Consider the following 26,428-nt stretch of genomic DNA (forward strand, 5'->3'; position numbering starts at 1 on the left):
CGCCGGAGTTGGTGTTCTCAAAATATATTTTTCGGGTGATCTGGGAGATAACATCCATTCCGTAGCGTAAATCTGCAGCCATTGGAGACTTTTAAATCCACTGTATTCTGCATTATAACTTAGTATCTTGCAGATATATATATCAATTCCCAGTTTCTTGCAAGCAAGCCTCTTGTCGCATGAGTGCTGTTCTTTACTGTAAAGAGTTCGCAGGCGAATCTTTACACTTATATGGCTGAAGGCTATGGGATGTACCATAATGACCGACGGCCTTAGCAACATCGATTTAGACGGATATTGGACAAATGGAAATCATACTTACTTCTGGCTTTGTTTACGAAGATATAAGGATGAAATTTATGTATGTGTATGTGGTCTAAATATCGTCATCTAATCTCCTCAATATCCAGCCTCATGTACCCTTTTTGCACATCTATTTACAGCCATGACAAAGGCCCTTTTTAGAAAATCATTATACACTCATAATCATAAGAGCGTTTGAGTGCTTGTAGCATGCCCACATGCTAAGGCTGGAAAGGCCAATAATTCAGCTATACACGGGTCTGCATAGTTTCCTTCTAGGTGCTTACAAATGGCCCGACATTCCGACCTGACTCTATCCTGTATCCACCATTGATCCGCACTGCACATAAGACCGAACCAATAAGCCAATATAAGGAGCGCTCTAGGTTTTTTTTTCTGGATGAGATTGCAGTATCCTGTCAGCATCTGTCCGAAGAAAATAACCAACTTGGACAAATTGGCGGCCGATGGTTCAAGACGCATCAGGACGGATAGGGTGCGCAGAGGAAAATAATACGGGTTGTTGGAGGAGTCGGAGGTTTGGCCAATTCCACACAAGTCTCGAAATGCAGGCGGGATGTCCTCAATTTGAAATTCAGCGTTGCGGTAGAACTCGTCACTCAGTTTGAAGACTGGAGCCCAGATGCTGTGATGGCCGTCGCTTTCGGCTCTTTGGCAGATTGCTGACAGGCCGCCGCCGACGTAGAGCCAATTGGAGCTTTTTCCTGGGGGAGAGAAAATCCAAGTTTCGGTGTCATTAGGGTCGACGCCATTTGTGAATGCATGGGTAGTGGGCAGCATGCAGGTGCACAGGACGGCATCGATGTTTGTAGAGTCGATGGGTCCGTTGAGCTCTTTATTGAAGAGAGAAATTGAGCGATTCCAGTGGTACTCTGCAGGAACATTGGGAACATAGGATGGAGCCACATGAAGTAGATGGCTTATTGAACATGCAATTACTGCGTGCATGAGATGGGGTGCCTAAACAAGCCGATAAGCTGCGCTCATTTTGTAAAGTGTACGTATACTACCTTAAAACTCAGTGAAACACCATGCGTGCGCAAGATATGTCGGGGAAGAGGCGCATCCAACGTATGCGACGTGAAGACGTCAAATCGTGTGACCGCTTCAAGGTTCTCACGGCTCACCGACACCATGTCGCCAGCGGAGTGCAGGACATGGCCGATATTTTCTTCATTGCAAGTGACAGAGAGAAATTGTGACCAGTAGGTGTCTGGTTCTGGAGAATCAGTCTCAGGGGTCGGCATCTCATAAAGTATCGCTCTTCAGTCGGCTTGTAGATGCAGTGTACACCGTGAAGCTGGCACCGCCGACATTCAGGTTTTGTTTCATCGCACTGGAAACAAAAAAAACAATTACCAGCCATTCCTAGACACTGGAAGGCGAGCAATGGAAGGAAGGAGAAAAAGGAGACCAGTGAGATATCAAAGGTTGGGCACGCCATAATATGGAGTTACCTTAATTCTTCATCGTTTGCATACTGTGCAGCCCGAGCGGGACTTTTGATGCGGTCGCCGTCGGGATAGAGGTAATTCTTCGCTGGATAATTCTCCTCTGTTTTTTTGGCTTTCACTGTGGGATTCTTCTGAGCTTGAACGTGAACTGCTTGTTTTTCCTGTGTATTGTGGCATGGCGAACTTATCAGGAGCAAAAGGTCAGCATCTGAAATAGCTGAGCAACGAAATTGTGCTCTAGAACCAGGTGAATCTATTGATTCATTGATCATTCGAAAGAATATTTATCAAGAGGATCATCATGATTTTCAAACAAGGAAATTCACCCACGAATTCTTTGGTGTCAGAATACTCGAGCAGTGAGTAAACAGCTGCCTAGACTGAAGACCCGAGGCTCAAAAGATTGTTAAATTTAGATCAATTCTCGTATTTAAAACTTGCCGATTCGCCAGCCCCTGTCAAGAGTGGTGTGTTGGGTGCAAGGAATGACGATCGGCAGCCCGAGCAATTGGTCGTTGCCGGGAACTGAGGAACAGCAAGGTGTCAGACATATCAAAGCAGATTTTGAAAACGCGACCATTGCCAACAACATGCGTGTTGCAGAGCCCAGAGCCATCAAAGTGTCGAGCTAAATGAACTGAGGACTGAGCCGGAGAGCTTCATCTGCGCACTGGATATGGACGCAATGTCTGTACTGAGTCCGAAGAAATATCACGCTATCCGTTACCACGAGCAGAAGGACGCACGGCCGTACCCATAGCAGTACTCGAATAACTACAATGCGTTCATCGCCTTTAATTCGTGTGCAAACAGGATACCTAGATCGCCTGATATAAAGCGGTATTTTGGCACCGAGCAGCGGAATGGGCGCCAAGAGCGGAGTAGCGCTTAGTCATATCGACTTTTGGGCTGGACAGGGACGGCGGCGGGATGAGCATACGGGAGCTCCAGATACACTCAGGCACGCGTTTTTGATCCCTCCAGTCTACAAGGCTCTGTTTTTAATATCCAATTCATGTGCCCTTGAAGCCGCTGCCCCCTCAAACACGACAACTGACCCTACGATCGACGGTGCAAATCCACCAACCGCCACCCCACCGCACCCACAACCATGCCCCTGTCCAACGCCAGCAACGACGACGACACCGCTGCGCTCCTCGACGCCCTCGAACACGAAGAATCGAACCCAGTCTACAATTCACAGCGCATCGCACAAATAAAAGCCGAACTCTCTTCCACAAACACCTCACAATCCAACCCCATCGCAGACACAACCCCCTCCTCCGCTGGCACCGTAACGACCCTCCTCAACAACTCCCCGCTCCCGAGCCTCCCTACCGACCAAGCAGTCCTAGATTTCACCACCCAACTCTCTCACTGCATCCTGCACTTTTCCCATCCGGACTTTGCACGCTGCGCCACCATGGACAAACATCTCACCTGCCTATCCACCGCGCACTCTTCGAGCAGTGGAGCCCGATTCGCGCGCGTCGACGTGCGCAATGTTCCCTTTATAGTGGAGAAGTTGAAGATCAGAGTGTTACCGTGTGTCATTGGGTTTGTGGACGGGGAGGTTCGGGAGAGAGTATTGGGATTTGAGGGGTTGGGAACAGGGGGACTGGACGCGTTGGGGGATGATTTTGACACAGGTGTGTTGGAGGATAGGTTTGTCAAGAAGGGAATATTGAGCGGGGTGAAGATTGGGCGGAAGGGAAGGGATGACGATGGGCAAAGCGATGGGAGTGAGGATTGGGAGGAGAAACGAAATCGCGGGAAGAAGTCGATTAGGAGCGGAAGAAGGAAGGTGGAGGACGATGATTCGGATTGGGACTGATGCTGACGGGTTATATCCGGCATGCTTTATGGGAACCTGCTGGCGGATTTGATTCAAGCACCGGCTAAGCTCCGTTATACAAGTGGTGCTCGAAATCTCCTTGAAATTGAGCAGTTGGATTTTAGATATGGACCTGATGAAAAAGTACTTCCGAGACATAGATCAAAAGCAAGAAGATACCCATGATACCCTAAATCAGGTCCTGTTATCCCATGCTACGAATATTAAGTGTGTACAATCCTCAGAGATAAGATTCCGGTTTTTATGCTACACTGTCAGTAAACTAATATCTATCATACAACAGAATCTGGTCTGTGGATGACTGCGCCGAGTCTCAGGATCCTACTTCCCAACACATCCTCATTGCCTCGTGGGAATCATTCTTTCCTACGAAACCCAATAACATTTAACATGACAAATAGCGCTGCTCTTCAACAAACAGCAAGAGAAGGTCCAGGGCAAGGGCATCCAGGGCTCAGGTATGATTCTGTGAACAGGATTGGGTAGAAAGCAGCCACGAAAAAAAAAAAAAAGCACGTTCAAGTCTGCATAATCAGAGGTTGTAATGGTAATTATTCAGAAGGGATAACACAAGATGATGCAATATGGGAAGGTGATTAAACAGTTTCTGAGAGGGAAAGGGGTTCGCCCAATAGTACAAGTTGGAAGAGAAATAGAAACACAGAGTGAAAGAAGCAAGTTTGGTAAAATAAGAAATAAGAATTCATGGCAAAAGCATGAAAAACAGGGGAATCGCTCTGAACAAAAGCAATAAAGGCAGAAAAGGCCATCGAGAGAAGTTATGAACGTCACATCATCTCGGCATCAGAAAAATTCCTGCTGATCGACTTTTTCTTTGCTTGGACAGATGTGAGGATTGTTTAGCCCAATCAAATGAAACCCAGTGTTAAAAAAGGCCCACAAGAAATACATGGAGCAAAGAGGAAAGAAAAAGACATGCCTATGCTGGTGCTCAAAAAGGGGCAGAATTGGTGTGGGAAGCTCTTCTCTCATAGCCGATATTTGCGAGAGGGGGCATACAATGCAGCGCTCAAATCGCAATACTTTTCATTCCTTCAAAATCTTTCGCGTCGAGACCGGTGGATGAGCGTGGTGTGGACAGGCCGCTCTTCGGTTTGTCAGCAGCTTTGGAAGTGCGTTTGCTAGTACCTTGCTCCGCATGCCCGTCGTTTTTCGAATCGGTAGTAGGGACCGGTTCTGCTCTAATTGAGGCAGCAGGCGAGGTGAGATCAACGAGATCTGCATCCTTCGACTTGCTCTTGTCTGCATCGTTCGGCTCATTCTCTTTGACAGGAGATGATGCTTCTTCTGCGACTCGTGCCAAAGGACTAGACAATGCTAAGCCACCCTTCGGGCTACCGTTAGGCCCGCGTGACGGGAATCGATGCGGTGAACGCCCTCTCTCCTCAGTGCTTGGAGTTGGACTTCCATATGGGGAATCTCTCGTAGTTTTTCCATTGACAGAAGTGTTGACACCAAGACCGACGCCTCCTGACCGCTTCTTTGGAGGTCTACGGCCATGCTTCTGATCAGTGCGCCAGCGGAGAATCTCCAGGTACGGAGGATCTGCGTTTCTGAAAGGTTTCAATCTCAACTCGTTGGAATCTTCATCCACAATAACCTTGCCAGAGTGGAAGTCGTCTGCGACCATGGCTAAGAAAGCTGCCCAGGACCTGGCAATGACATATTTACAATCATAGTCGCGTCCGAAGAGGATAACCTGGCCCCATTTTCCAGCTGGTCCGGGTGCAAGATCAATGGCGATATTGTTACCTCCCCAGTCACGCGCGACGGGGATCCAGCTTGGGTGGGCATATGCCTTCTGAATGGCCCGCACTGGCTGTGAATCTTGCCTGTCGAGCAATTCCTGTCGCCAGAGAGGGTTAGACTGAGCTTGCCCTGCACTTGAAGTCGAGGAACCTCCGTATGCTTTTAGGGGAGGCTGTGGCCCGGATATGGTCGTCGTGCTGAGGAACTCTTCATTGACTGTTCGCCAGTTTTTCCATTCCTGAACAATTTCCTCACAGTCGAGAAGCATACACCCGAATAAGACACCGGTGGGTAAGCCACCTCGTTCTTGGCCGTCATGTATCATCAACGATTCGCGGACTTCCAGTGGTAGACTGCAGTCCAGCTCATGCTCCAGCTCGTTGACATCATTCTGCGTGCAACCCTCGCACAATTGATCAAAAAGTTCCTCGTAATTCCTCTCGCACCATTTATCTATTTTCCTCCAAGAATGCGAGACCGGGGGAGGGGGTGGAGCACCGTCATGGAAGCTCTGCATCTGCACGCCTTCGTCCTGCTCATTGGACCGTCTTTGTTTGGACCTCATTCCCGGTGAGTATGGCCGGGTCGGGGAGGTGATAGTGTCTTGGGACTCCGACCAACGCTGGGATCGCTTCGACGAATCTTCTTCGAAGGACGAACTGAGATCTGGTCGGGACTCGATGGCACTGGTCGCTACGGAGGTGAGGGGTGCGTGGCGGCTCTGGCTGAGGGGCACATGCTGCCCGGTGCGGTAGGGAGAGTCGTGGGAAGCATGCCTGTCATTTGATGTCATGGTGTGCCAGAAGGAACGCCATGCCGACCCGAAGCTATGACTATCAGCTTCCTGCACGCGGCAAAAGGAAATACGAAAAAAAGTTGGACTAGCGTGCACTTACGACGTCATGGCTGACAGAAGCCAATTAGTGCGATGTCGAGTCGAAACAAGAGAAATGAAAGAGTCAGGCGAGGAGAGCAATCCGCTGGGTCATTGAGCGAAGCAGTGCGGGAGTGGGTGACACAAAAGGAGTGTGGGAGGGCCTTGTTGACTGCGGTTGCAAGCCAAGAGGAGCGATGCTGGCACGGAGAATTTCAGGGGCGTGCAGCAATGGAAGGCAGTGCAACGGAGAGCAAAGTGAAACTCGCACAAAGCAGTGGAAAGAAGCACAGGATATGTGACCCAGTGTAATGATAGAATGGGGAATATAGCAGGGCTGGGAAATGATCCTGAGGTGAAATCAGCTTGACAGGTAGGGCGATATGACCGTCGACAGAGTCATTGTTGCAGAAGAGAAAATGAAGGCGGACGAGCAGGAGAAACAGGAGCCAATGGCCGGGCTGGGGGTTGCGTTGCGCGAAGTTAAGTTGGTTTCATTCGGTCGGTTGGGCTGTGCGCCACACTTAACACGGCAGTTAACCCTTCGTTAGCCACAGGAGGACCTCAACCACAGCCAGTTACCAGGCCAAGCTAACTAACTAGCCTCGGAGTTAGCTTAGCTCTCCCAACTTAACCTCCAACCTAATCTTACTTTGCCGTGTGGCACAGTTGGGCTGGCTGGAGTCGTCAGAAACAAAGCAGCGAGTATATTGGAATCCCACCGAGATGCGCGGATTCAGGGGACATCCACTCATGTTTAAGACCTGGCCCTTTCTGTTTTGTGGTTGGTGGCTCCGAGATGGAACCAGAAAATATTCTCTGCACCACTCAGAGCTTGGAATGTAGACAGCGGATCTTCCATGTTATTTTTATTTCGCTCTCTTCCGCCGGCTGGTGCTCTTCATGAAACACCTGCAGGGTGGACCCGTCCGCCAAATTGCGCCCAAGCATCACATGAAACACCAAAGCAACAAAATACGGGAAACTTAGTATAGAGTAAAGGTAGTGAACGTGTTTTATATTTATACTGAAGCCCAAAATGAATGTCGTGGCTATAAACACGGCCTGAAAAGAGGGTATCTAGGTGAGAACCAACAGACGAGGCAGGGAAGAATAAACGATAGGCATAAATGAAATGATATCAAGAGGAACAAAAAGAACGACTTTAAGGTAACATGGCGGGTCGTGGGCGAATCGGAGATGTATGTAAAAATAAAATAAAATAAAGTAAAATAAAAAAGGGCAGAATCCGTATATCAGGGGAGTTGATTGCGATGGGGCCAAAGGCATGACGAAATGGAAAAGGGGGATGACGGTCGAGAATTGTGTGAGGTGTTTAAAAGTCCATCCATCACAAAGTATAACCCATCCAGCGGGTGCAAGGGCTTAGAAATTAGACGGCAAAAGCCCAAGGGTGAAACCAAACGGTAATGCCAAAGCCATATCAGTCGTAATCAAGGGAGAAACCCATCTGTGACTCCAAAAAAAGGGGAAAAAAAGAAAGGAAGAAAATCACACCAAGTGCCCGAGAATATGCCACGTCCATATACACAACTCCGCTCCCACCATTTCACAGTTCTATTTTAGAACGGATATCGTCAACGAACCCGACCTGACGCCATGCTTAAAACATGTAAAAGAGAGGGACAAACAGCCTCGAAATGCCCTGATGCCAAAACAAAACCATCCGTTCCTCTCCCCCACAGCCTGTTCTGTTCATTGAAATAAACACCCATCAACATAAAAGGAAGCACCGGCAGACAAATAGGTGCCAGTAAATCCCAAGGAATCAATCGATTCCCTTCCAAAAGCTGATTGAGATAAACAACCGGTGAACTCAATCCAGTACATAATGGAAACAATATAAATATTCGCACGCTCGTATCATGGTTAGATATAAAATAACACAAGACTCAAAATGAAAATAAACAAGGAGAAGAATGTCTGTGTGATTATAACGAAGACTGGGTCCATGCAATACCTCACGCCATGGTCTGTCTCATGCCTTTAACATTATGTGTGTCGTTGACATTAAGCTTCAAAATGCGTCGGAGGTCATCTTCCATTCTCTTCGTTTCCAGCGGATCTAACCGCGTAGAAACCCCTTGAGCAGGCTGCCCCCCGGAGACTAGTGAAGGCACGGTCCGGTTGGGGGTAGGCGAAACATAATTTCCATGGAAGGTCGAATGCCCAGAGTAAGTGTGGGCAGAATGATTTCGTGACATTTGGAAGGTAGGGTTGTGTTGATTGACAGGAAACATCTCTTTTTGAGTATTAGAGGATGGGTTTGGGAACTTGTGGGCTCCATTGCAAACGGAGGTCAAGTATTGGTAAGGAATGCTGCTGCTTTTATCACCAGCATTTACCTTGGCCGTGTTCTGTTCGGATGACACAGGAGTTGTCATGCTAGATGGTTGCTGTGATATACGGCAGTGGTTTGGCCTTGCAGTGGTGGATTGTGGGCTAAAAAGACCAGAATTATGGCGAGGTCCGAGCGACGACGAGGCAGAACGTTGAGGGGTAGGGTTTAAGAGCAAATTTTTCAACGCTTCTGCCTTCGCTTTTCTTTCTTCTTCGTTTAATGTAGTAGTATCCGCTGGACTCGATGGAGAACTCGCAGATCGAAGAGCATTAATCCGTTCTCTGTAGGAAGGAGCAAAGGACGGACCGATCGCCATCATTTTGCTGTCGGGGGTTTTAACTCTACTCTCAGAAGCATCCATCTCAAGAGGGAAAACTGCACCCGAGACGGGCTCGGATTCTTGAGGTATTTCAAATTTTTTGACATCTTCTTGCAGTGGAGTTGTGGATCCGGACGTGCGACCACGTTCCTTTGTGCCGTTTACGTTATTCGCTTCCCGAGCAGCCCTGAAAAGGAACTCAAGAGGCGAAGACGTATTTTTATCTTCTTCTTGAAGCAAAGGAAGTGTTCTGGCTTGTGTGGGCGAAGAGTCTCCATCGTCAGAGTCATGGACTTTTTGAGTTTGGAGGGGCGAATCAGCCTCAGGAACGGATTTCGATACAAAGGAGGGTACCGGCAAGGCAGATGGCGCGGGGGAGGCATGAAATGTCGGCCCGGCATAGTGTGGACTGCCCCGAAGTGCCAACGGAGACTTCACTGAGGGTTGCGAGGATGTGTGTCGATGACCGGTATTCCCGCTGCCATTTGACGGTTTCGATGGATCCCAATGTTTTTTCGTTGGCCGTGCTTTCTTGCTTCGTGATCCACCTTCCGATAGAGTATTTGAAGAGTCGTATGCAGAGTTCGAATCGTTGTGTTGGGCGGATGGACTGAAGTAGGGAGGGGTTCCCTTTCCTACCACAGATGACAGGCCGTTCGTGAGGGTATTCGAATGAGAAATAGGGGTGGCAATTCTTTTAGAGTGTTTCTTCGTATTTCGGGGCCCCTTAGGCGTGGAAGGTGTTGGGGTCGACATCCCAATCAAGTGGCTTATTAAATAGCAGCCTTTGAATAGATAAAGAAATAGAAAGCAAATTCGCGAAAAGTAGAACGTAACGCTCGAATAAACAAATACAGATCAATGCAAAATGCACCCCGCTAGAAGTCAAGCAATGGGGAGGTCACGTTGCAGAGGAGCCTTGTTGGATTGTTTCAAGCAGACGCTTCGTCCTGGCGGAGGATTCTAGAGATCGAGGGGAGTCTGATGAGAAAGGTGTCAGCGCGGGGAAAGAAAAGGGACATTCCCTAAACATATTTATTCTGAATAGAAAAGATATCAAGGATCATAAGCGCCGTTGAAATTTTGAATGCTGTTGGTGAAGATGTGTTTTTGAGGGGTCTTTTGGGGAGGCGGGAGGCGGTTAAGAACGACCACCACAATGACTGGGAGGAGGCGAAAGTTCGCCCAGCTGTGTCAGCAGGTGAGAGTTGACGCAAGGTTGCCGTAGTGTTTGCTTTGTTGGTTTGGATACTCGAGCCATTCAGGTGACACCACGCTAACTGTTTAGGTGTTAAGCGTTGTGCAGGTGACATCAACAGTCAGCCGAACCAACCGCCAGAAATGCGGCTTTGGGTGAAGAGTCAGAAGTGTACCGCTGATGAAGCTCCTTTGTATTCGGCGCATGGGCAGAGTACAGAGTACACAGCAACAGGACAAAATGCCTGCACTGTAAAACCACTGGTGCAACTATCTAACTGTTTACTAGATATGTGCTGTGTAGTTTGTACATCTCTCCATTCCTAATGACCACCAGATAAAGTGGGAGGTCCTGGCGGGTCCACCAATCCGAAATCAGTACTCCGTAATCAGATCATCAGTTAATTAAATTCAATCCATTTAATTTTAATTTTTTTCATTAAAATAACAAGTTTACATTAAAATGTAAATTACATAATATCCCTAGTGGTGTAGTGGCTAACATCGCCGTCTTTCACACGGCAGCCCTGGGTTCGATTCCCAGCTAGGGAGCTACTATTCAGTATAATTTATTTTAGTCTTTTTGTATAATCCGGCTCGTTCTCCGGAGTAGAGATTAGCATGATTATCGAGCATTTTACGGAGATGTTGACAGAAATTGATATCACTTCTTGTGCAACCCGCACATGCTGGTCCCCCGGTATGGCAATATCTAGTATCAACCTAGACTAGAAACGGGGCCAGAAATTACCACTCGTTCCAGAAGGCCTTTTGATACATGGATGGTTTGCAGAGTTCTAAAGCTAAGATGTTACAAGTTTATATCGACAATGCTGTTGCAATGTTCAACCCTTGCGCAATCATGGTCAATTCAAATGCCATGCTGCCTCAGCAAGCACTGTCAGCCAATTTTTGTGCAGACTCTTTGCGTTTTGTATCATGATGGTCCCCAGCCTAACTCGACGCCAAGGATAAGGCGATGGACACTGGCACTTATTTCATCTTCATTAATGTTCCTTCTCACACTTGTGAGCCGAATGAGGACAGCCGGCATGGGAACTAGGATAAAGTATGAGGCTAGAGTGTGCACTGAACATGCAGGAGCTCTCCGCCAATTCCTCAGGAAGTTTTAAAAGAGAACATAAATCAATTCAGTACACGATTACTTGTGCTGTAGGGATCAAAAAGGATAATGTGGATATGCACGGGTTTGATCCCAACCATCAAGCTTGGAGATGTTCATGCAAGTAGCAATGACTGTGACTGCCGAACTATCAGTTGTAAAGATCGTTAAAAAGGAGGTGTGAAAGTGTACTCCGTATTTGACTAACACATGATATGGTCAAGGCTATCAAGGTACTCCATACGCAATGATGGAACTTGATTCATCGCAAGGTGTATCAGAACTGGGAACGCTTCAAATACTTTCTTCTCCCAGTGTAGATTCCGAGTTCTAGTGCATCTAGTAGACCTTAATGGGTAACGAGAAGGACCCATAGGGCACTTTTCGGAGAGAAGGGCGCCGTTTGAGCAGGCCGTGTCCCGTCCATGGTGACAGATTAAATGGATAACCCGGTCGACTAGCTGTGGGGCGTAACTAACCCCAAATACACTAGTGCGTGATTGGGCTCGATACGTAATTGGACGGGCAGCGACAGTAAGGCAACCCCCCATAATACTCCGTACAGCGGTTCAACGTGAAGCTGGGCAGAAAGCGCGGGCAGTATCGCAGCTTCACCCTAAAGTAATTTACATCGGAGCCTAAGCCAGCACGAGAGTTGGGCAGAAGTATTTCTTTGGTGAGCTATTCTGACAAATGTTGCGCCCCTGACGGTCAAAAAGCTAACATCCGGTGCCCTAACTTGGCGGAGAGTGATCAATGAAAGGCAGCCGAAGCAAATCACTTTCAGTTGAAAGCCCAGCTATCAAGTCGTGATATATAACCTCCCTTCTACCGTATCCCTCGCTTATTTTGGCTACGCCTTGACCGAATTTAATCGATTGTGCCTGCCTTCTGAAACATGGCCGACGTTGAAATGACCGATGCCCCAACAGCGCCAGCAAAACTCCGGGGTGCGACTAAGAGCTCCAAATCAGGCGCCGCTGAGGCCAGCTCCGAAGGAAAGAAGCGGTTTGAGGTGAAGAAAGTATGTTGTTGAAGTCACGCCTCGTGTTGAACTCGTGCTAATGTTTCAAAAGTGGAATGCCGTCGCTCTCTGGGCATGGGACATTGTCGTAGACAACTGTGCCATCTGCCGAAACCACATCATGGACCTGTGTAAGTTATTCTGGATTATTTATGCGCAAAAGGCCTAACACGACAAATCTACAGGCATCGAGTGCCAGGCGAACCAGGGGTCCTCGACGGCAGAAGAATGTACTGTTGCGTGGGGAATATGCAATGTCAGTAGCTCTTTATCCACTATTTGCTCTGTTTCTTTGATTAGTTCAACGAAAAGGACATAACTTACGAGTGCTGTTCTTGTCACAGCACGCTTTCCATTTCCACTGCATCTCAAGATGGCTGAGGACGAGACAAGTCTGCCCACTAGATAACAGAGACTGGGAATTCCAAAAGTATGGCCGATAGACGGTTATTCACTCGACGGAAATTTTACACCGATTACGGAGTCTTTTACAGATCCAAAATTTTCTCTAAATGGGAGGAGCCACTCGAGCTGCGCCGCCGACCACTCGATATGGGGTTTGATTATGGGTTATGGTCGGTGTTATGGCGACATCAGAGGTTAATAGGGCAGTAAATTTGATCTTTACTTTGAAGCAAGCATGATTCAGGCCCCATTTGGAATTATTTCATCTCGTTAAACTCCTCCCAGTGTATGCATTCGCTTGTGTGCATCTTCTCTGCGGGAGGTGATTGTCCAAGGAAGCATTTGCTATCCTTGAGACAGCCGCAGCGGTCTATATCCCACAGTGATTCTATACGTATCTCCCCAAATCCTAGTCCTCAGCGCGCTTTAACGTTTCCTACCACAATTCCTCCCCCTTGCACTCCTCCAATACCCGGCACCAGCCAGGGTTCGGGGTGTTTGTTATAGATTGGCCATGACGGTACGACAACCAGCATCGTTGAAATTAGCCCAACCGTCCCGATCAAAACCGTTATGAAGATGTCTTGGTATATGTAACCGGCGATGAACCCAATAGCCTAAGGGTGCGGTAAGTTTCGTTAGTTCAATAAGGAACGGCGCCCCGGTTTCTTTGGGCATCGGACGTTGTTGCCAATCAAAGAGGGAAGTGAGCGACGGGGAAAGGGTAGGGCTTACGCCGAAGAGAATGAGTAAAACGGTACTTAGTATTTCAGCAAGGCGCTGGCCATGGAAATCCTGTATCTTTGTTAGCGCTGATGATAATGTTTCTTGGTGGATGATGGTAGGGATATTGGGGGTGTTTGAATGAACGCACTATTTGAGCCTCGAAGATATCCTGGAGGGGGGCGAGTATTTCATCCATCTTGAAGTAATAATGACTATCGATTTGCCTCTCCGCGTAGCCGGTGAACGGTTGGGAAATGGATCTTGAATTTCGCGGGCTCTGCGCGGGAAGCTTGGAGATCTGGCATGAGATCACATGTTATGGTTGCCAGTTATTGGCTCGGAGAGTTGAAAGCTTAAGCGTCGGGAACTTGGCGGAGTGGAAGTGCTGGAACTGGCGAACGCCAGGCTACAGCACACGCCTCGCTCATTATTGCTTTTTTTTTGAGATCTTCTATGGAGGAGTGAGCAAGATCCGTTTTTTTCCGTCTCGAGCTTTTGACGATACTGTTGTATGGAGCTTCCCTATATTCGACGTCTCTCCTGAATATAGTACTCCGTAATGCAATCACCTAAGAAAGAAAAAGAAATGCATGAACTATCCGTATGATGAATAAAGGCTTGTGGACGTCTACATCAATCCATTCGAGTAAATCTTAGAGTCGAACGCATCAAAAGTGTCGGAATTTGCCCACATTTTCATCGCTTCTTCGTTTGCGAGATTTCGTCTAACCATGAAAATTCCCCGGTTTTATTTAAAAACGTAGGTTCCTAGGGCCATAAGTATACCGTGAACGATTCTAAACTCCGGAGAGATCATCACTTTCGAGGTGAAAAGTTTTGTGTTTTATCTGATGCAACTCTAGCGGAGCGACTGAGCACGGCACAAGCCATACTTCTGACTTATACGCTGGTAGATCCCCTAATCCATTCCATTGCCAAATATGGCGACTAGGACCAAGGTTGAACCCGACCTTTACGCACCGCGGTTTGCACCAGGGAAGGAGTTAGTAGGAACGTCTCAGGGAAATGCGTTCGATAAGCCGCCAGAAGGGTGGATTCTCGAAGAATTAGAACGATTCGGCGTCATAGGCGAGAGACCCTGGGAGGCTCTATCTTACATTTCAGGGGTCAGGACTCATGCTTACAAGTGCCTTAGATGTTGAAAATCCGACAGAGCCCGACCTACAAGGTCCCATACATCCGATATTCCAGCTCGAAAGATGGCCCGAGTTAATGCTAGACCGTGCCAGATATGACTCGTTTCGACCGAGTTTCATACTAGCCACGAAGTTGCTAAAAGTGGCCGGCCCGTTCTTAGCATCGGTGATACCAAAGCTTAGAATGGATTCAAGAAAAGAATACATTGTGGTGAAGGAAAGTGTAGCAGAGTCTCAATTGCACCGGTGCTTTGAGCGATTGGACGTAATTGCACAGCACACAGAATGGAGAGAAAACTCCGTCATGTGGCCTAACATTGGCCGGCATGGGCTCACAGCTCCCCATGGCGGAGGGATAGAGCCGGATCAACCCAGGGATGACGAGGATGTCGAAGTTTGGGAAAGCTCGACCAAAAGAGATATCTCTAATGGATTGCCCTGCCGCAAGATGACCGTTTATCTTGCCAGTCAATATGGAGAGGCGTTGAAGAAGTTTGGAGGAATGGAGCCTCCAAGCATGATATATTTGCAGGTCGTTTTCATGTGCGCAGTCACCCTTGTCCATGAAATTGCTCATTTAGCCTTCTCCGCATGCTTCTCAAACCGACCCTGGAGGGGGGAGCCACTGGTCAAAGACGAAGTGCTGCGTGAGCTGGGATCCAGTTTAATAGCTTGGCTATTCAAAGGTTGGGTCCCCGAAAATATTAGCATCGATCCTAATGGCAAAGATGACCATTCATTCAAATATGGATGTTGCTGGTATAAACAGCGCCGCCATCCAAGGGCACACCCGCAATATACGACGGTGCATTCAATGCCCATGTCGTACATCCAATCCATTCTAAGTCAAAAGAAGTGGGACAAGTTCGACGAGTACGACATGCCATCGTATTCCATGGCAGTTAGAACACTTCTCCTGGAACCTTTGCTGCCTTTTCCAGCAGGAATCACTGCTCGCATCGCCAGAAAGGCGAAGCGAGTTCAGGTGGACGAAGATCCCGCCTTAGTCCCATATTCTGGCATTTGGGACTACCATGATCCAGACTGGGAAGAGCCTGGGCGACTGGGATCTAACGAAAAACTCCCATGTTCTCCCAAAACACCTTCTCTCAAATCTGAAGTGGATGCTAGAGAGACAAATGACGGACTGAGGGGCGGAAGGTCAGCTATCAGCCCGCCACCGGCTAACCGGAAAGGAGAGGCATCCGAAGAATTCTCCGAGTCTGCAGCTTCTTCTCCCATCAATATTTGGTCTATTCCGAGTGCCAGCAAGTCACCATCTCCGCTGCAAAGAGGAGAAATGCAACCGCGCTCGGAGCGTAGCGGCCAAGGAGACTGTGTAAGAAGCGAAAGTGCGAATAGAGAAGAATGCAGAGATGTTGGAATCAGCTATGAAGAATGTCAGACAGCAGGTGTGCAGAGGTCGCGCTTCAATGGTAGCACAATCCCATACCCCAGGAATCTGGCAGATGTCGGTGCAAATGTCACGGGTCCTAATTCCATACCCGCGAGAAGGTTGAGACAGCGCACAAGTGCTTGTCCCAGCCGGCCAAGCTTCCGCGGACGTGGAAATGGCGGCCACCACATCTCCCATAATTCCGTGGGAAACAGTCATTCGCAACTCGACAATGAGGACAGCGGCATCACAAAGCACGGCATGCAACGCTTCCCTGTGATGGCACCCCCATCTGTGCATAATTCACTTCGGCGATGGCCGGCAGAGAGACCTCTTCGAAGGAGCAGGAGGCTGCAAGGCCTGGACCCCGAAATGCCGGACGGACTTCAACCGCCCAAGAGACGGCGGGTTGTGCGACATTAGATCTTAGTAGAAAGGAACTGTTACGTTGTTGGCCAAAGCTCTTGAAGGAGCCACAAGTCGATTTACTTTCCAAGGGGACGTCTCTCACTATTCAAGGACCCTTTTAGTGGCAAGGAAGGATATGAAAAAGAATCCACTTCCGGCTCCTCCAAAGCGTAATCGTATGTTGTGTACTCCGTAGCGAAAGTGGGAAACATTCAAAGGTCGCCTAGAGATAACTAATTGAAGATATACCGAGCATCGGTTGGGCGATTTGCAGAGCCAATTTTAGCCATCTCCAGGGTTCCATCCGCCATCCCTCAGGCCATCTGATCCGATCCATGGAGCAGGTACCGGACTTGGCGTGGCAGCTTTTCGCAGAGATATCCCTGAACGTCCAAGAAAGGGGTGGCGAGTGGAGCCAGCCAAGGATTCTGTAATGGCAATCGAAGGCGAATTGGCCCGTCGATTCACTCATGAGCGTCGACTGTGCTTTTCGTGAGAAGGATCGCCGAAGAGACACGGGAAGTCGCTAACACACCATTTTGGGAGCAACCGAAGAACCATGTCTTAGAACGCGCCAACGAAAAAAGCCGGCGCGGTTAGAGCGGCGTGAGCAATTTGCCGAATGGGCTTAGATGGGCGAGCGGCTCGGTGGGCAGTCTACCGTGTCTGGCCTAGCGCCGGTGCCGTCCGCAATCTGGGTTTAGTCAGCGTCGCAAGGTTCGTCGTGGTTGGGGCTTTTGAACCTGCCCGCCCCTCGAGCTGAGATTTTTTTTCTTTCACTTCACCTCTCCAGAAAATCCCCTTTCTCCCGCCCAGCCCATCACTCCATTTTCTCGCTGCAGAGTTTCTTTTCCGCCTGTTCATCCATTCCATGCCGGGGCCACTTCACCCGCGTACCGCTCCTCTCGCCAGTACGCCGGTCAGCGTCCCTTTGTTCTATCGCTTCTCTGTCTCAGTTGGGTTGAGAATCATCGCCTTGTTCTGACTACAGGGCAGCGGCAGACGATCTCGTTCCGACTTCCTAGCGCCCGTGACGACTCCGGAGCTCCCCAGCTCCTATTGGACCAAGACATTCAAGTTGGCGGGGGTTAACTACGCCCAGTACTCCTTCATTCACCCTCTTCTAGGCCCAAAGTTCAGGGTCTTCGGCGGGGGAGACACTCGACCCCCATAACTGGGCTTTCAGCGTCATATGTGACCTGGCTGCCGAATAGGTGCACAGCAGATACAGCCGGCCCTTTCCCGAGGGCTAGGCTGAAGGATAAGGGACCAGGGCCGCAGTTTCGCGACGAGCTTCCCAGCCATTAACCGTTTTGGATAATCCGGACGAGTGAGCGCTTCCGGGCGTTCGCTCCCCTCCTCTCCCCCCTCTCCCCGATTGTGAAACTCACACCACCCGTTCTATCGTACGACGTCGACGATCCTTCGTTCACAATGAGTGAATCACCGAGGTCAGAGAAGTGCCAGACAAGGTACAGCACTCCCGTTCCCGAGCTGGATGACCATCGCTTCCAAGCCGAGTCCCTGCCGAGAGCGGACACCATCGAGAGCATCGCCGGCAGGCTTCCTATCCCCCAGGTGGTCACTACGCAACCCGAAGAACCCCGCGATTTTCACCATGTGAGGGAGGCGCTCCTCGACGGCTCCTTGAAAGTTCGCGATTTTGAACATGCTATTGTAGATGACGATCACTCCATTCAAGATCTTGAACGTGCTGGAGGAAGACGAATGTCTGTGAGCCCTGCTGCGGTTCGCACCCACAGACGCACCCGAACCAATCAAGACGCATCGTCGATTTCTTCCTCCAGATCATCCTCTCCTCCGAACTCGGTTGACGCTTTCGCGGAGCCTCGTCGACGCGAACGTGCAAATACCCTCGAAAGTCAGTGCCCAGCGGACCTCGACGCCCTTCTGCATCGCACGATATCTGCTGGTACACATCACCGGCGGCCAACCTTTAGTAATGAAAGTGTCATTCGGGCAGACAGCGTAGACCCGCGGGTTAACATGGGAGAGGGTGGAGATGTATGCTTCCCCCCCCATGAGGAATCACGAAAGTCATCGCTTATCGACTTTGAAGAGCTGGAAGAGTTCGTGGCCCTTGGGAAAACGGCAAGTCCGCCACCCAATGGTTCTACTCGGCGCAAGCATAGCATGAGCTCACAAAGCAAGCAACCACGAATCTTTCATGATTTGCGCCCTCATGCTCACAAGACAGGTGATCCAATCCCTATCATGCGGGGTGCAAGTCCCTTGGAATCATCATCCGATTTTGTTGATAAAACAGACAGAGTTGCAAAACAACTTGGCGGAGCTCCTGTGGATGCGGTTGACGAGAAAAAGCTCTTTGAAATCCTTCAGAATGAAAATGACCCCACACGCTTCAGTTTCTTCTCTTCAGAATTTGAAAGCACAATCCATGCTGCCGAACTAGGGGATCTGGTCCTCCCAGGCGACAGCTTCCGAGACCTTTTCCAGCTTGGCCCGGAAGGAGGTGTGTGGTGGCTCGACGTTATTAATCCAAGTAAGGATGAGCTTGGGGCAATATGCCGTGCATTTTCCATCCATCCTTTGACAGCAGAGGACATTATCACTCAGGAAGCCCGTGAGAAGGTTGAGTTGTTCAAGCAGTACTATTTTGTCTGCTTCCGGACCTTCTATCAGATCGACAAAGCTAGTGAACACTACCTGGAGCCTGTCAATCTTTATATGGTGGTGTTCCGCGAAGGAGTACTGTCTTTCTCGTTCATTGATAACCCTCATGCTGCAAATGTCCGCAAGAGAATTGGGAAGTTGAGAGAGTATGTTTCACTTAGCAGTGACTGGATCTGCTATGCCATGATGTAGGTTCCCATAACTCTTTGCAATTTCCCTTTTTTTTTTTTTTTTTTTTTTTTTTTTTTTTTGGGTGAACATATGATCAGAGACTAACATCGCCACAGCGACGACATTGTTGACAGCTTTGGACCAGTCATCCGTGATGTAGAGAGAGAATCTGAAGCAATTGAAGACCATGTATATGTTGCCCGTGTGGAAGACTTCAACGTCTTTCTTCCTCAAATCGGCGGTCTCCGGAAAAAAGTGATGAGTTTGATGCGACTGCTAGGCGGTAAAGCAGATGTTATTCGGGGCTTCTCAAAGCGCTGCAATGAGCAATATTCGGTTACTCCGCGTGGAGACATTGGTCTATATCTCGGTGATATTCAGGACCATGTTGTTACGATGATGTCCAATCTTGGCCATTTCGAAAAAATGCTCAGCCGAGCCCACAGCAACTATCTTGCCCAGTTGAATGTGACCAACATCATGTTGGGCAATGATGTGAATAGGATCTTGAGCAAGATCACCTTCTTGGGAAGTATTTTGGTTCCATTGAACCTGATTTGTGGTCTTTTTGGAATGAACGTCCCTGTGCCTGGTGGTGAAGGGGGCAGCTTGTCCTGGTTCTTTGGCATCCTTGGTGTCATTGGAGCCATCATGGTCATTAGTGTTGTGTTAGCACGGCGGTATAAACTGCTGTGAAGCTAACATATCCGCTGGCGGTTGTCCCTGACAGGTGCAGGTCATTCCTCAACTCCATTCATGGATAAATTCTGTTGCTTGCGTTTTAATTCTGCCAAGACTTGTCTTTTGTGTTTATATTATTGACATTGACTTTACTTGTTTATGTTGTAATTAATTGCTTCATCAAGCTCTTCGACATAGATGCAGTTATACAATGCCAACCAATAAACTGCCGAGAGAGCAATGCAAAAGTAATCTATCCAGTATCCAACGGAGTCCAAATCCTATTGAAACCACCCAAAACCTGAAATACGCCATTGAGCCGTGCCTTCCAGTCCATTTGCTCCCAAAACGCCTTATCTGTAGTCTTGAATACAATGCATCATGATATCTTTTGGCGCTTCATCGTAGATCCCTTAAAACCACTGTTTTCGCTTGCCCGTTTTCGTTCCATGTCCTCTTTCATTACTCGTTCAATAGCGCTTAGTGGCCTAGGCGGTATATCGGCTTTTTTGGTAGCTGCAGTCTTTTTGGACATCGAAGCAAAGACGTTCTTCGGCTTTGAACCTGAACTTCCAAGTCCAAGTTTGATTGGCACCTTTTGCGTTTGAGCTGCTGGAGCTGGCGTCGACGCTGAGGAAGTGATTTCCGATTTCTCTGTTTCAGACTCATGGTCCATCTTAGGTTGATCCGGCTTCTCAGAAGCCGAAGAGAAAGCAGAGTTCTCTTGGGGGGTAAGCTTCGAGGCGAAATTCAGCGTAATCTTCTCTCCTTCTACCCTTTGTAGTTTCTTAGGCGCCTCCGGGGCATCGCCATCTCCAGTGCCTGTGGCGTCTTTATCCCGCTGAGCTCTTCTGATCTGATCCTCGATCAGCTTCTTTTCTCGCTCCTCATCCCCACGATCCTGCCTTTCACGTTTTCGAATGGCATCCTGCCTTCTCAGTGCTTCGGGACTATTATCGATCCACGAGATGAAAATGCCCTTCTCTCCCTCTTCAACCCTACATATCCCTTCCCGGCCCAAATATTTCGCAAATTCCGTCAGGCTCGACCACTTCGTGGCGTTCATGTGGATATGCTCCTTGTTGGCGATGTACTCTTGATAGAAATGGTTGATGTGGACCTGTTTCTCGCCATGCGAAGTCCGCAACAACTGGATAAAGTCGCGGAGGAAATCATTTGAGTAACCCTGAATGTACTTCTTCGGATCCTCTCCCACTAGGAGCATCTGGCGGACGTGTGATTCGGATTGAGTGTGGCATTTGAAACCGTTCTCATCGCGCATCTGCCTTTGGCAAACCTGACAGTACCAACGTAAGCGCTGCAACCCTTTCGACTTCAACTTATTGGAGATAAACTTTGTACTCCCAACCTCTGCGCGCGGCATGATGACGGATCGACAGGAGATGTGAATGGAACGAGATGCGGAAGACCGAGTTGAAGGTCTCAACACATATTCCAGCCCGCTGTTCGTCTTGATGGCAACTGCGGTTGGTTACTAAGCAAGGGAAGTTTTAATAACCAGCCACATATGGCTAGTGGACTCCCTTTGTTGTGGCTGGGAACGCGCTAAAAATAGTCTGCCTGAATTCCCCGGCCACGGCGGCGGCCTTTCCGGGGTTCTTTGGGGCAACAAGGTCGGTCGTTGTCGAGGTCTGTCTCAGCTTTATTTTTTGTTGGGCTCGGTTTGGAAGAGATGGATTTTCCACTGCGATGATGGGTTTGGCATTTACGCCTTGGTCGTAAGCCGATGGAATTGTTGTTACTCAATGGTCGGCAACCTGAAACTGTCCTGATAATACCAACTCCGTCGAAATATCTCCGACGTGGATTTTGATGTGCGAGCGGGACACACCTAGCTTACTTAGTTTCTAGACTCGTCGCTCTTTTTTTCAGCTTTTGCTCTCCTACACGTTCTCTTTTTCGAATGCCTTGCCCAAAGCTCACTCCTCTTCAGGCCCGCTTTGCTGCCTGCCTCGCCGCCACTCTTTTTCTCATCTTCCTCTATCTCATTCCCTTGAACATACGATTCGCATACGCAATTGATGTTGATTCGATAATACGCGAAGATCATAACCATCCCATCATACTAGATTTGGATACACCGTTCGGAGTTGCGGAACTTGGAGCTCAGGAGCATCCTGATGTGCTGGCTAAGGAGGATCTTCATCAGAATGTTAGCCTTGTAAGGAGAGCACCTGAAGGAGTGGACGCGCTGGCGAACAATGCACCAAGGTTGAAAAATATCAGGATGGGAGAAACCCAGTACTGGATGATTCCTAAAGACGTGCTGACCGGCCCAAAGTCTCCACGTTCCCCAGGGCTACCGACGGTCGTTCAGCCAAAGAATGAAGAACCGGAAGCTGATGGCATACTGTTCGAAAGAGAAAGAAAACGCGATGGGGGATTATCTCGTCGATCTACTACTGTTTACGTTACGTTGAATACCTGTATTCAACCCTCATTGAACGCCACTCAACGATCGGATGATTCTTCTCCTCCGCAGCTTCAGCTCTTTTACTCTGAAGATGGTTCAGTAAAAGAACCTGGTCCAGATACTCCTGAAGTTCTGTCTATTGATTTTGACGATGGATACGCTTCTGCAGAGATACAGGCGGATGGAGATGTGTACATCGGAGTTTTTGCTCCCACCCATCCGAGATATCGTGGAATGTATAACTACGAAGTTGCAGCATCTGTGGATGCTCCTTTCCATAGCGTGGAACCCGATACACCCTTCTTATATTTTGTCGACAGTGACAGCCAAGCAGCTTTGCTTCAGACGAATGCTACGACTGCAGCGAAACCAGGAGATGAATCGTATAAAGAGTGGATGAAACTAGATCCGCCGCCATTTACCATGTTTGCGCATAATATGAACAGTTCAGATATCTTTGGAATCCAGAAATCGTATTGCGGGCTTAGCAAGAATGCGCAGATGAGCCGAATAGGTGGTAGCCTCAAAACCGGGATGACAAATCGTGGCCTGACGCCTAAGGAACAATTCTACATCACAGGGCTTAATCGCAGCTCGGGGTACTATGGGATTCTGGCCATGGAAGGAAACTCAACTGCGTCCGGGAATGGTGTTGTCGGTGGAGGTGGTAAAGTCTGGAAAACGATGAATTTTACCACTAAGTCAGGTAAATCTTCAGTTTATATTAAACATACACAGAATCTTATTTAACCTGACGTGTTTAGACAACAATTGTGCAGTGGTATACGACCTCAAATTCTGCTCCGAAGTCGCCTACGCGGTCCCGTCCAACCCGGCTCTCAATGTCTCTCAGCTCATGAAACTCTACGACGACCATGCCGCCAAACTATATAAAAATTTCTCATATTCTCTCCAGCAAATCCCCTGCAATGCTTCCTCCTCCTCAAAATACTCTCTCGCTCGCGACTGTGATGATTGTGCATCTGCATACAAGCAATGGCTCTGCGCCGTAACCATTCCTCGCTGCCACGATTTCTCCAGCAGCCTCTCATTCCTTCGCCCTCGTAATACGGGCCAAAATTTCTTAAATGGAAGCATTTTACCCGATGATCACCCTCTACGACAAAACGTCCTCACAAATGCATCCCGCAACCCGTTGATTGACGAAGAAATCAAACCCGGGCCGTATAACGAAGTACTGCCATGCCGGGAACTTTGTTATGATTTGGCACAGAGTTGCCCCAGTGCGTTGGGTTTTGGGTGTCCGACAAACAAGTGGCTGAATTACTCGTACGGGATAATGAGCGATAATGGAGATGTTACGTGTAGCTATTTGGGGGCGGCATACTTTATGAGGAATGGTGCCCTGAGCATTGCACAAGCTGGCGCTAGTATGGGATTACTTGGTTTGGGTTTCTGGTGTCTCGTTTGGGGCCTTGTGTGACCCCTTCCTTTTTTTTTCTTTTTCTTTTTTCTTTTTTTTGTTCTTTGGACGGATTCAATTGCCTATGTTCAGGCTATGTTATCGACTCCTTGGTTCGTGTGTATAGAGCTTTTTTTATATGGCCTGAATGCCTAATTATAATAGTGAGAGATAGGATATTGGACACAAAATTCGAAGCTAGAGCTTCCGTGAGCATTTGCAGGGAGTCTAGAATAATTCTCTCTCAGGCTTAAGAATCATGAGTGTAAAATCACAATATTATATCATACAGGGTATCTCTATGTAATCCTAAAGAACATCCATTCTCCAAAAATAAAGTCTTTTAAACGATTCTATTTCCCTCTCCTAGGCGTTGGCGTCCACATATTCTTCAACCCAGATGCTCCATTCCCCAGTTCCGGCCGGCGGGGGGTACTGTTTCCCACACTTGCCCACAATCTTTGTCCTGCAGGCGTTAAGGCTGCTTTACTCATCCCACTTCCGCCAGGGGTTCTCCCACCAGCTCCAACCATGGGACTACTAGGAAATCTCGGCACCGGCGTCTTCGTAGTACTGACAAACTTTTCAACACGTTTAGTTTTGGCAACACGTTCAACCATGCGATGGTGTAACGCTTCGCGACGACGGGTTTCTTGGAGTTTGAAGGGATTTGGAGTGGATGATGCGCTGATGGTTAGGAGTTTTAAGTGAGAATCTTCTTCGTCTGCGGTTTGCTTGGCAGTGATAGGCTGGGGATCAGGTTCGTCCTCATCGACAAAGGCGTATCCATTCACGCGAGGAGTCTCGCCGCCTGTGAAGCCAGATTCAGAATCTGTGACTCGTGGACGGCCAGAAATGGCATCGCGGATGGCTGAGATCGAAGGCGATGGGGGTGGAGCATTTTGTGAACCGTCACTGAGTGATTCGGGTTGAATTCTAGTGTTGTGGTATAAGACCCGCTTCGGACCAGCGCGCGACGTGGTTTCAGCTTTTTGCTGTACAGTCTCATGTGTATCTTCGATCGATGAAGGTATAAACATCAATGAATTCTCCGCTTTCGGCTTCCAAGCATCCGGCCTCGCGGGGCGAGCATCAAGATCTGTCTTGATAAGCTCCTTACTCGCCTCCAAACTCTTCTGGTCTTCCAGTCTTTTCGCCTCGCGTTGTCGATGCGCGATCTGTCTTGCGGTAGCAATCTTATTTCCACCCCACATCCATGCATATTTATCTCTCCGCTTAACATTCTGTCGATCCAGCAGCTTATTAAACGACTCATTATCCTCGCTCGTATATTTAGACTGAAAAGCGCCTAAGCCCATTTTCGCCGCATCGGCCTTCATCGTACTTCCTGAAATAGGCATCTTTGACGAAGGAGTGCTCATCGAAGAAGCCACAGACATTGGAGTATCACCACCCCATTGCTTGGGTGTGTCTCCGGGGCGTGCTGAACGTCTGTGAGTGGACAGGCTCACGCCTTGCCGCCCTTGTCGACCAGGTGTCATGACCTCTGTCAATCTGCGTCCTGCTGCTGCAATTAATTCTTTATCCTTCGACTCGAGGGCATCAAGATAGTCTTGTTGGGTCTGGGTTTCGAGAAGTCCAGGGAAGAAGTCCCTTGCGATTATGTGGGATAATGCATCGGTATAGTCGTCTTCATCGAGGACTTCGAGTGGTCGTTTGATCCGTTTTGGCGGTGGCGGAGGTGGCATCAGATCAGTATCTAGGCTCCGTTTGACCAGAGCACTGGATGGTGATGAAGAAGCCATGGTCTTCTCTTTTTAGCAACCAGTAGGTTATTCCTAAAGGAAGTTTGATGTAGGTATGGCTTCTGGACGTGAACCTCTCGAGAGCGAAAGGCGGCGGCTGAGCATCAGATGAGATAAGCCGATCATATTAACGTAATCCGCAAGCGAGCGAAATCCGCAAGCGAGCGAAAGATTTTTTTCAACTTCCTCAACCATCCACTTCAACGCGTCAGAATGCCACCAATTCGCAATAAAAATGCAAGATCCTCTATAGAAATAGAGGGCAGGATTGAACTTGCTATTTCTACACTTAAAAAGCAAGAAAATTAGCTCAATTGCTGAAGCTATACAGCTATTTAATGTGCCTTATACTACCTTATATCATCAAGTAAAAGAAAGATATGCAAGAACCAGTCTACGCGCAAATTCAACCAAATTGACTGAGCCTGAAGAAGATCAGCTAGTTCAATGGATCCTAGACTAGCTAAACAAAGAATCTCCCCCAGACCGGCATTTGTTGAGAATATGGCTAATCATCTTCTTGCTATACAAGATCCTACTATCAGGGGCCGAGCTGAAGCTACTAGCTAGGCTCCATATACACGAACGTATCGCTTGGGGAAGGAAGAAGAAGGAGGGTAGGCGAGTGTGTGCATGATATATTCACAACATTTGTGTCAGTCATCAGGGAGCTTGGCCCTCATTCTGTTTCTCAGGCATTGCACTATCACCAGTATTTATAAATGCTGGGGGCCTCATCTTGATGCTTACAGTGCTTCCATTTATCAAGAGCTACTATCTTCTTCATGAGTGTGGCATCATTTCATATTGGGTGCACATATTCTCTTTATTTAACAAGATATTCAAGATATCAGTGTGTGAGGATTGTATGTGTGGATCAGCGTGACAATGAATCACTAAGAGG

General features: G+C 48.4%; 11 protein-coding genes and 1 non-coding gene across 13 annotated transcripts; 6 read left to right on the plus strand and 6 right to left on the minus strand.

Moving 5' to 3' along the window:
- Positions 1–486: 486 nt before the first annotated feature.
- On the minus strand, positions 487–1,571 carry D8B26_006489 (uncharacterized protein; the record flags this gene model as incomplete). The annotated part of the gene is made up of 3 exons (XM_066125194.1): positions 487–530; positions 591–1,284; positions 1,335–1,571. 3 exons carry the CDS (start codon positions 1,569–1,571, stop codon positions 487–489), a joined length of 975 nt encoding a protein of 324 aa, XP_065981275.1.
- A 1,318-nt stretch (positions 1,572–2,889) lies between these two features.
- On the plus strand, positions 2,890–3,612 carry D8B26_006490 (uncharacterized protein; the record flags this gene model as incomplete). Its single annotated transcript, XM_003069542.2, has 1 exon — positions 2,890–3,612. The coding sequence occupies one exon, from the start codon at positions 2,890–2,892 to the stop codon at positions 3,610–3,612; it is 723 nt and encodes a 240-aa protein (XP_003069588.2).
- A 1,051-nt stretch (positions 3,613–4,663) lies between these two features.
- Positions 4,664–6,307, minus strand: SMI1 (Cell wall assembly regulator; the record flags this gene model as incomplete). The annotated part of the gene is made up of 2 exons (XM_003069541.2): positions 4,664–6,230; positions 6,300–6,307. The coding sequence occupies 2 exons, from the start codon at positions 6,305–6,307 to the stop codon at positions 4,664–4,666; spliced, it is 1,575 nt and encodes a 524-aa protein (XP_003069587.2).
- Positions 6,308–8,259: 1,952 nt separating this feature from the next.
- Positions 8,260–9,714, minus strand: D8B26_006492 (uncharacterized protein; the record flags this gene model as incomplete). The annotated part of the gene is made up of 1 exon (XM_003069540.2): positions 8,260–9,714. One exon carries the CDS (start codon positions 9,712–9,714, stop codon positions 8,260–8,262), a length of 1,455 nt encoding a protein of 484 aa, XP_003069586.2.
- A 921-nt stretch (positions 9,715–10,635) lies between these two features.
- Positions 10,636–10,707, plus strand: D8B26_006493. The gene has a single exon. It is a non-coding gene; the product is annotated as a tRNA-Glu (tRNA).
- A 1,132-nt stretch (positions 10,708–11,839) lies between these two features.
- Positions 11,840–12,971, plus strand: RBX1_1 (RING-box protein 1). 2 transcript variants are annotated; one of them, XM_066125195.1, is made up of 5 exons: positions 11,840–11,954; positions 12,027–12,302; positions 12,355–12,433; positions 12,488–12,558; positions 12,647–12,971. In XM_066125195.1, the coding sequence occupies exons 2-5, from the start codon at positions 12,177–12,179 to the stop codon at positions 12,743–12,745; spliced, it is 375 nt and encodes a 124-aa protein (XP_065981276.1). In that variant the 5' UTR covers positions 11,840–11,954; positions 12,027–12,176; the 3' UTR covers positions 12,746–12,971. The 2 variants fall into 2 exon arrangements, with proteins under 2 accessions (XP_065981276.1, XP_003069585.1); XM_003069539.2 differs by having other exon boundaries at positions 12,042–12,302.
- Positions 12,934–13,698, minus strand: D8B26_006495 (uncharacterized protein). The gene is made up of 3 exons (XM_066125196.1): positions 13,582–13,698; positions 13,443–13,502; positions 12,934–13,324 (listed from the first exon to the last, which is right to left on the minus strand). The coding sequence occupies exons 1-3, from the start codon at positions 13,627–13,629 to the stop codon at positions 13,124–13,126; spliced, it is 309 nt and encodes a 102-aa protein (XP_065981277.1). The 5' UTR covers positions 13,630–13,698; the 3' UTR covers positions 12,934–13,123.
- Positions 13,699–14,374: 676 nt separating this feature from the next.
- On the plus strand, positions 14,375–16,409 carry D8B26_006496 (uncharacterized protein; the record flags this gene model as incomplete). The annotated part of the gene is made up of 2 exons (XM_003069538.2): positions 14,375–14,440; positions 14,559–16,409. The coding sequence occupies 2 exons, from the start codon at positions 14,375–14,377 to the stop codon at positions 16,407–16,409; spliced, it is 1,917 nt and encodes a 638-aa protein (XP_003069584.2).
- A 782-nt stretch (positions 16,410–17,191) lies between these two features.
- ALR1 (Mg(2+) transporter) lies at positions 17,192–21,321 on the plus strand. Its single transcript, XM_003069537.2, has 2 exons — positions 17,192–19,237; positions 19,337–21,321. The coding sequence occupies exons 1-2, from the start codon at positions 17,829–17,831 to the stop codon at positions 19,914–19,916; spliced, it is 1,989 nt and encodes a 662-aa protein (XP_003069583.2). The 5' UTR covers positions 17,192–17,828; the 3' UTR covers positions 19,917–21,321.
- On the minus strand, positions 20,281–21,295 carry D8B26_006498 (uncharacterized protein; the record flags this gene model as incomplete). The annotated part of the gene is made up of 1 exon (XM_003069536.2): positions 20,281–21,295. The coding sequence occupies exon 1, from the start codon at positions 21,283–21,285 to the stop codon at positions 20,281–20,283; it is 1,005 nt and encodes a 334-aa protein (XP_003069582.2). The 5' UTR covers positions 21,286–21,295.
- Positions 21,322–21,510: 189 nt separating the features above from the next.
- Positions 21,511–23,973, plus strand: MID1 (stretch-activated cation channel mid1). The gene is made up of 3 exons (XM_066125197.1): positions 21,511–21,670; positions 21,774–23,041; positions 23,100–23,973. The coding sequence occupies exons 2-3, from the start codon at positions 21,826–21,828 to the stop codon at positions 23,777–23,779; spliced, it is 1,896 nt and encodes a 631-aa protein (XP_065981278.1). The 5' UTR covers positions 21,511–21,670; positions 21,774–21,825; the 3' UTR covers positions 23,780–23,973.
- Positions 23,974–24,074: 101 nt separating this feature from the next.
- Positions 24,075–25,467, minus strand: D8B26_006500 (uncharacterized protein; the record flags this gene model as incomplete). Its single annotated transcript, XM_003069534.2, has 1 exon — positions 24,075–25,467. The coding sequence occupies one exon, from the start codon at positions 25,465–25,467 to the stop codon at positions 24,112–24,114; it is 1,356 nt and encodes a 451-aa protein (XP_003069580.2). The 3' UTR covers positions 24,075–24,111.
- Positions 25,468–26,428: the final 961 nt, after the last annotated feature.

Source organism: Coccidioides posadasii, chromosome 3 (assembly GCF_018416015.2).
Source record: "Coccidioides posadasii str. Silveira chromosome 3, complete sequence".
NCBI lineage: Eukaryota > Fungi > Ascomycota > Eurotiomycetes > Onygenales > Onygenaceae > Coccidioides > Coccidioides posadasii.

Excerpts from the sequence above, each read along its gene's own strand:
- ALR1 (XM_003069537.2), top strand. The coding sequence starts at position 17,829 with ATGAGTGAATCACCGAGGTCAGAGAAGTGCCAGACAAGGTACAGCACT. Across the intron at positions 19,238-19,336 it reads TGGATCTGCTATGCCATGAT|CGACGACATTGTTGACAGCT; the intron begins GTAGGTTCCCAT and ends ACATCGCCACAG.
- RBX1_1 (XM_066125195.1), top strand. The coding sequence starts at position 12,177 with ATGGCCGACGTTGAAATGACCGATGCCCCAACAGCGCCAGCAAAACTC. Across the intron at positions 12,434-12,487 it reads AAACCACATCATGGACCTGT|GCATCGAGTGCCAGGCGAAC; the intron begins GTAAGTTATTCT and ends ACAAATCTACAG. Across the intron at positions 12,559-12,646 it reads TTGCGTGGGGAATATGCAAT|CACGCTTTCCATTTCCACTG; the intron begins GTCAGTAGCTCT and ends TTCTTGTCACAG.
- D8B26_006495 (XM_066125196.1), bottom strand. The coding sequence starts at position 13,629 with ATGGATGAAATACTCGCCCCCCTCCAGGATATCTTCGAGGCTCAAATA. Across the intron at positions 13,503-13,581 it reads ATATCTTCGAGGCTCAAATA|GATTTCCATGGCCAGCGCCT; the intron begins GTGCGTTCATTC and ends ACAAAGATACAG. Across the intron at positions 13,325-13,442 it reads TTTTACTCATTCTCTTCGGC|GCTATTGGGTTCATCGCCGG; the intron begins GTAAGCCCTACC and ends CCGCACCCTTAG.
- MID1 (XM_066125197.1), top strand. The coding sequence starts at position 21,826 with ATGCCTTGCCCAAAGCTCACTCCTCTTCAGGCCCGCTTTGCTGCCTGC. Across the intron at positions 23,042-23,099 it reads GAATTTTACCACTAAGTCAG|ACAACAATTGTGCAGTGGTA; the intron begins GTAAATCTTCAG and ends TGACGTGTTTAG.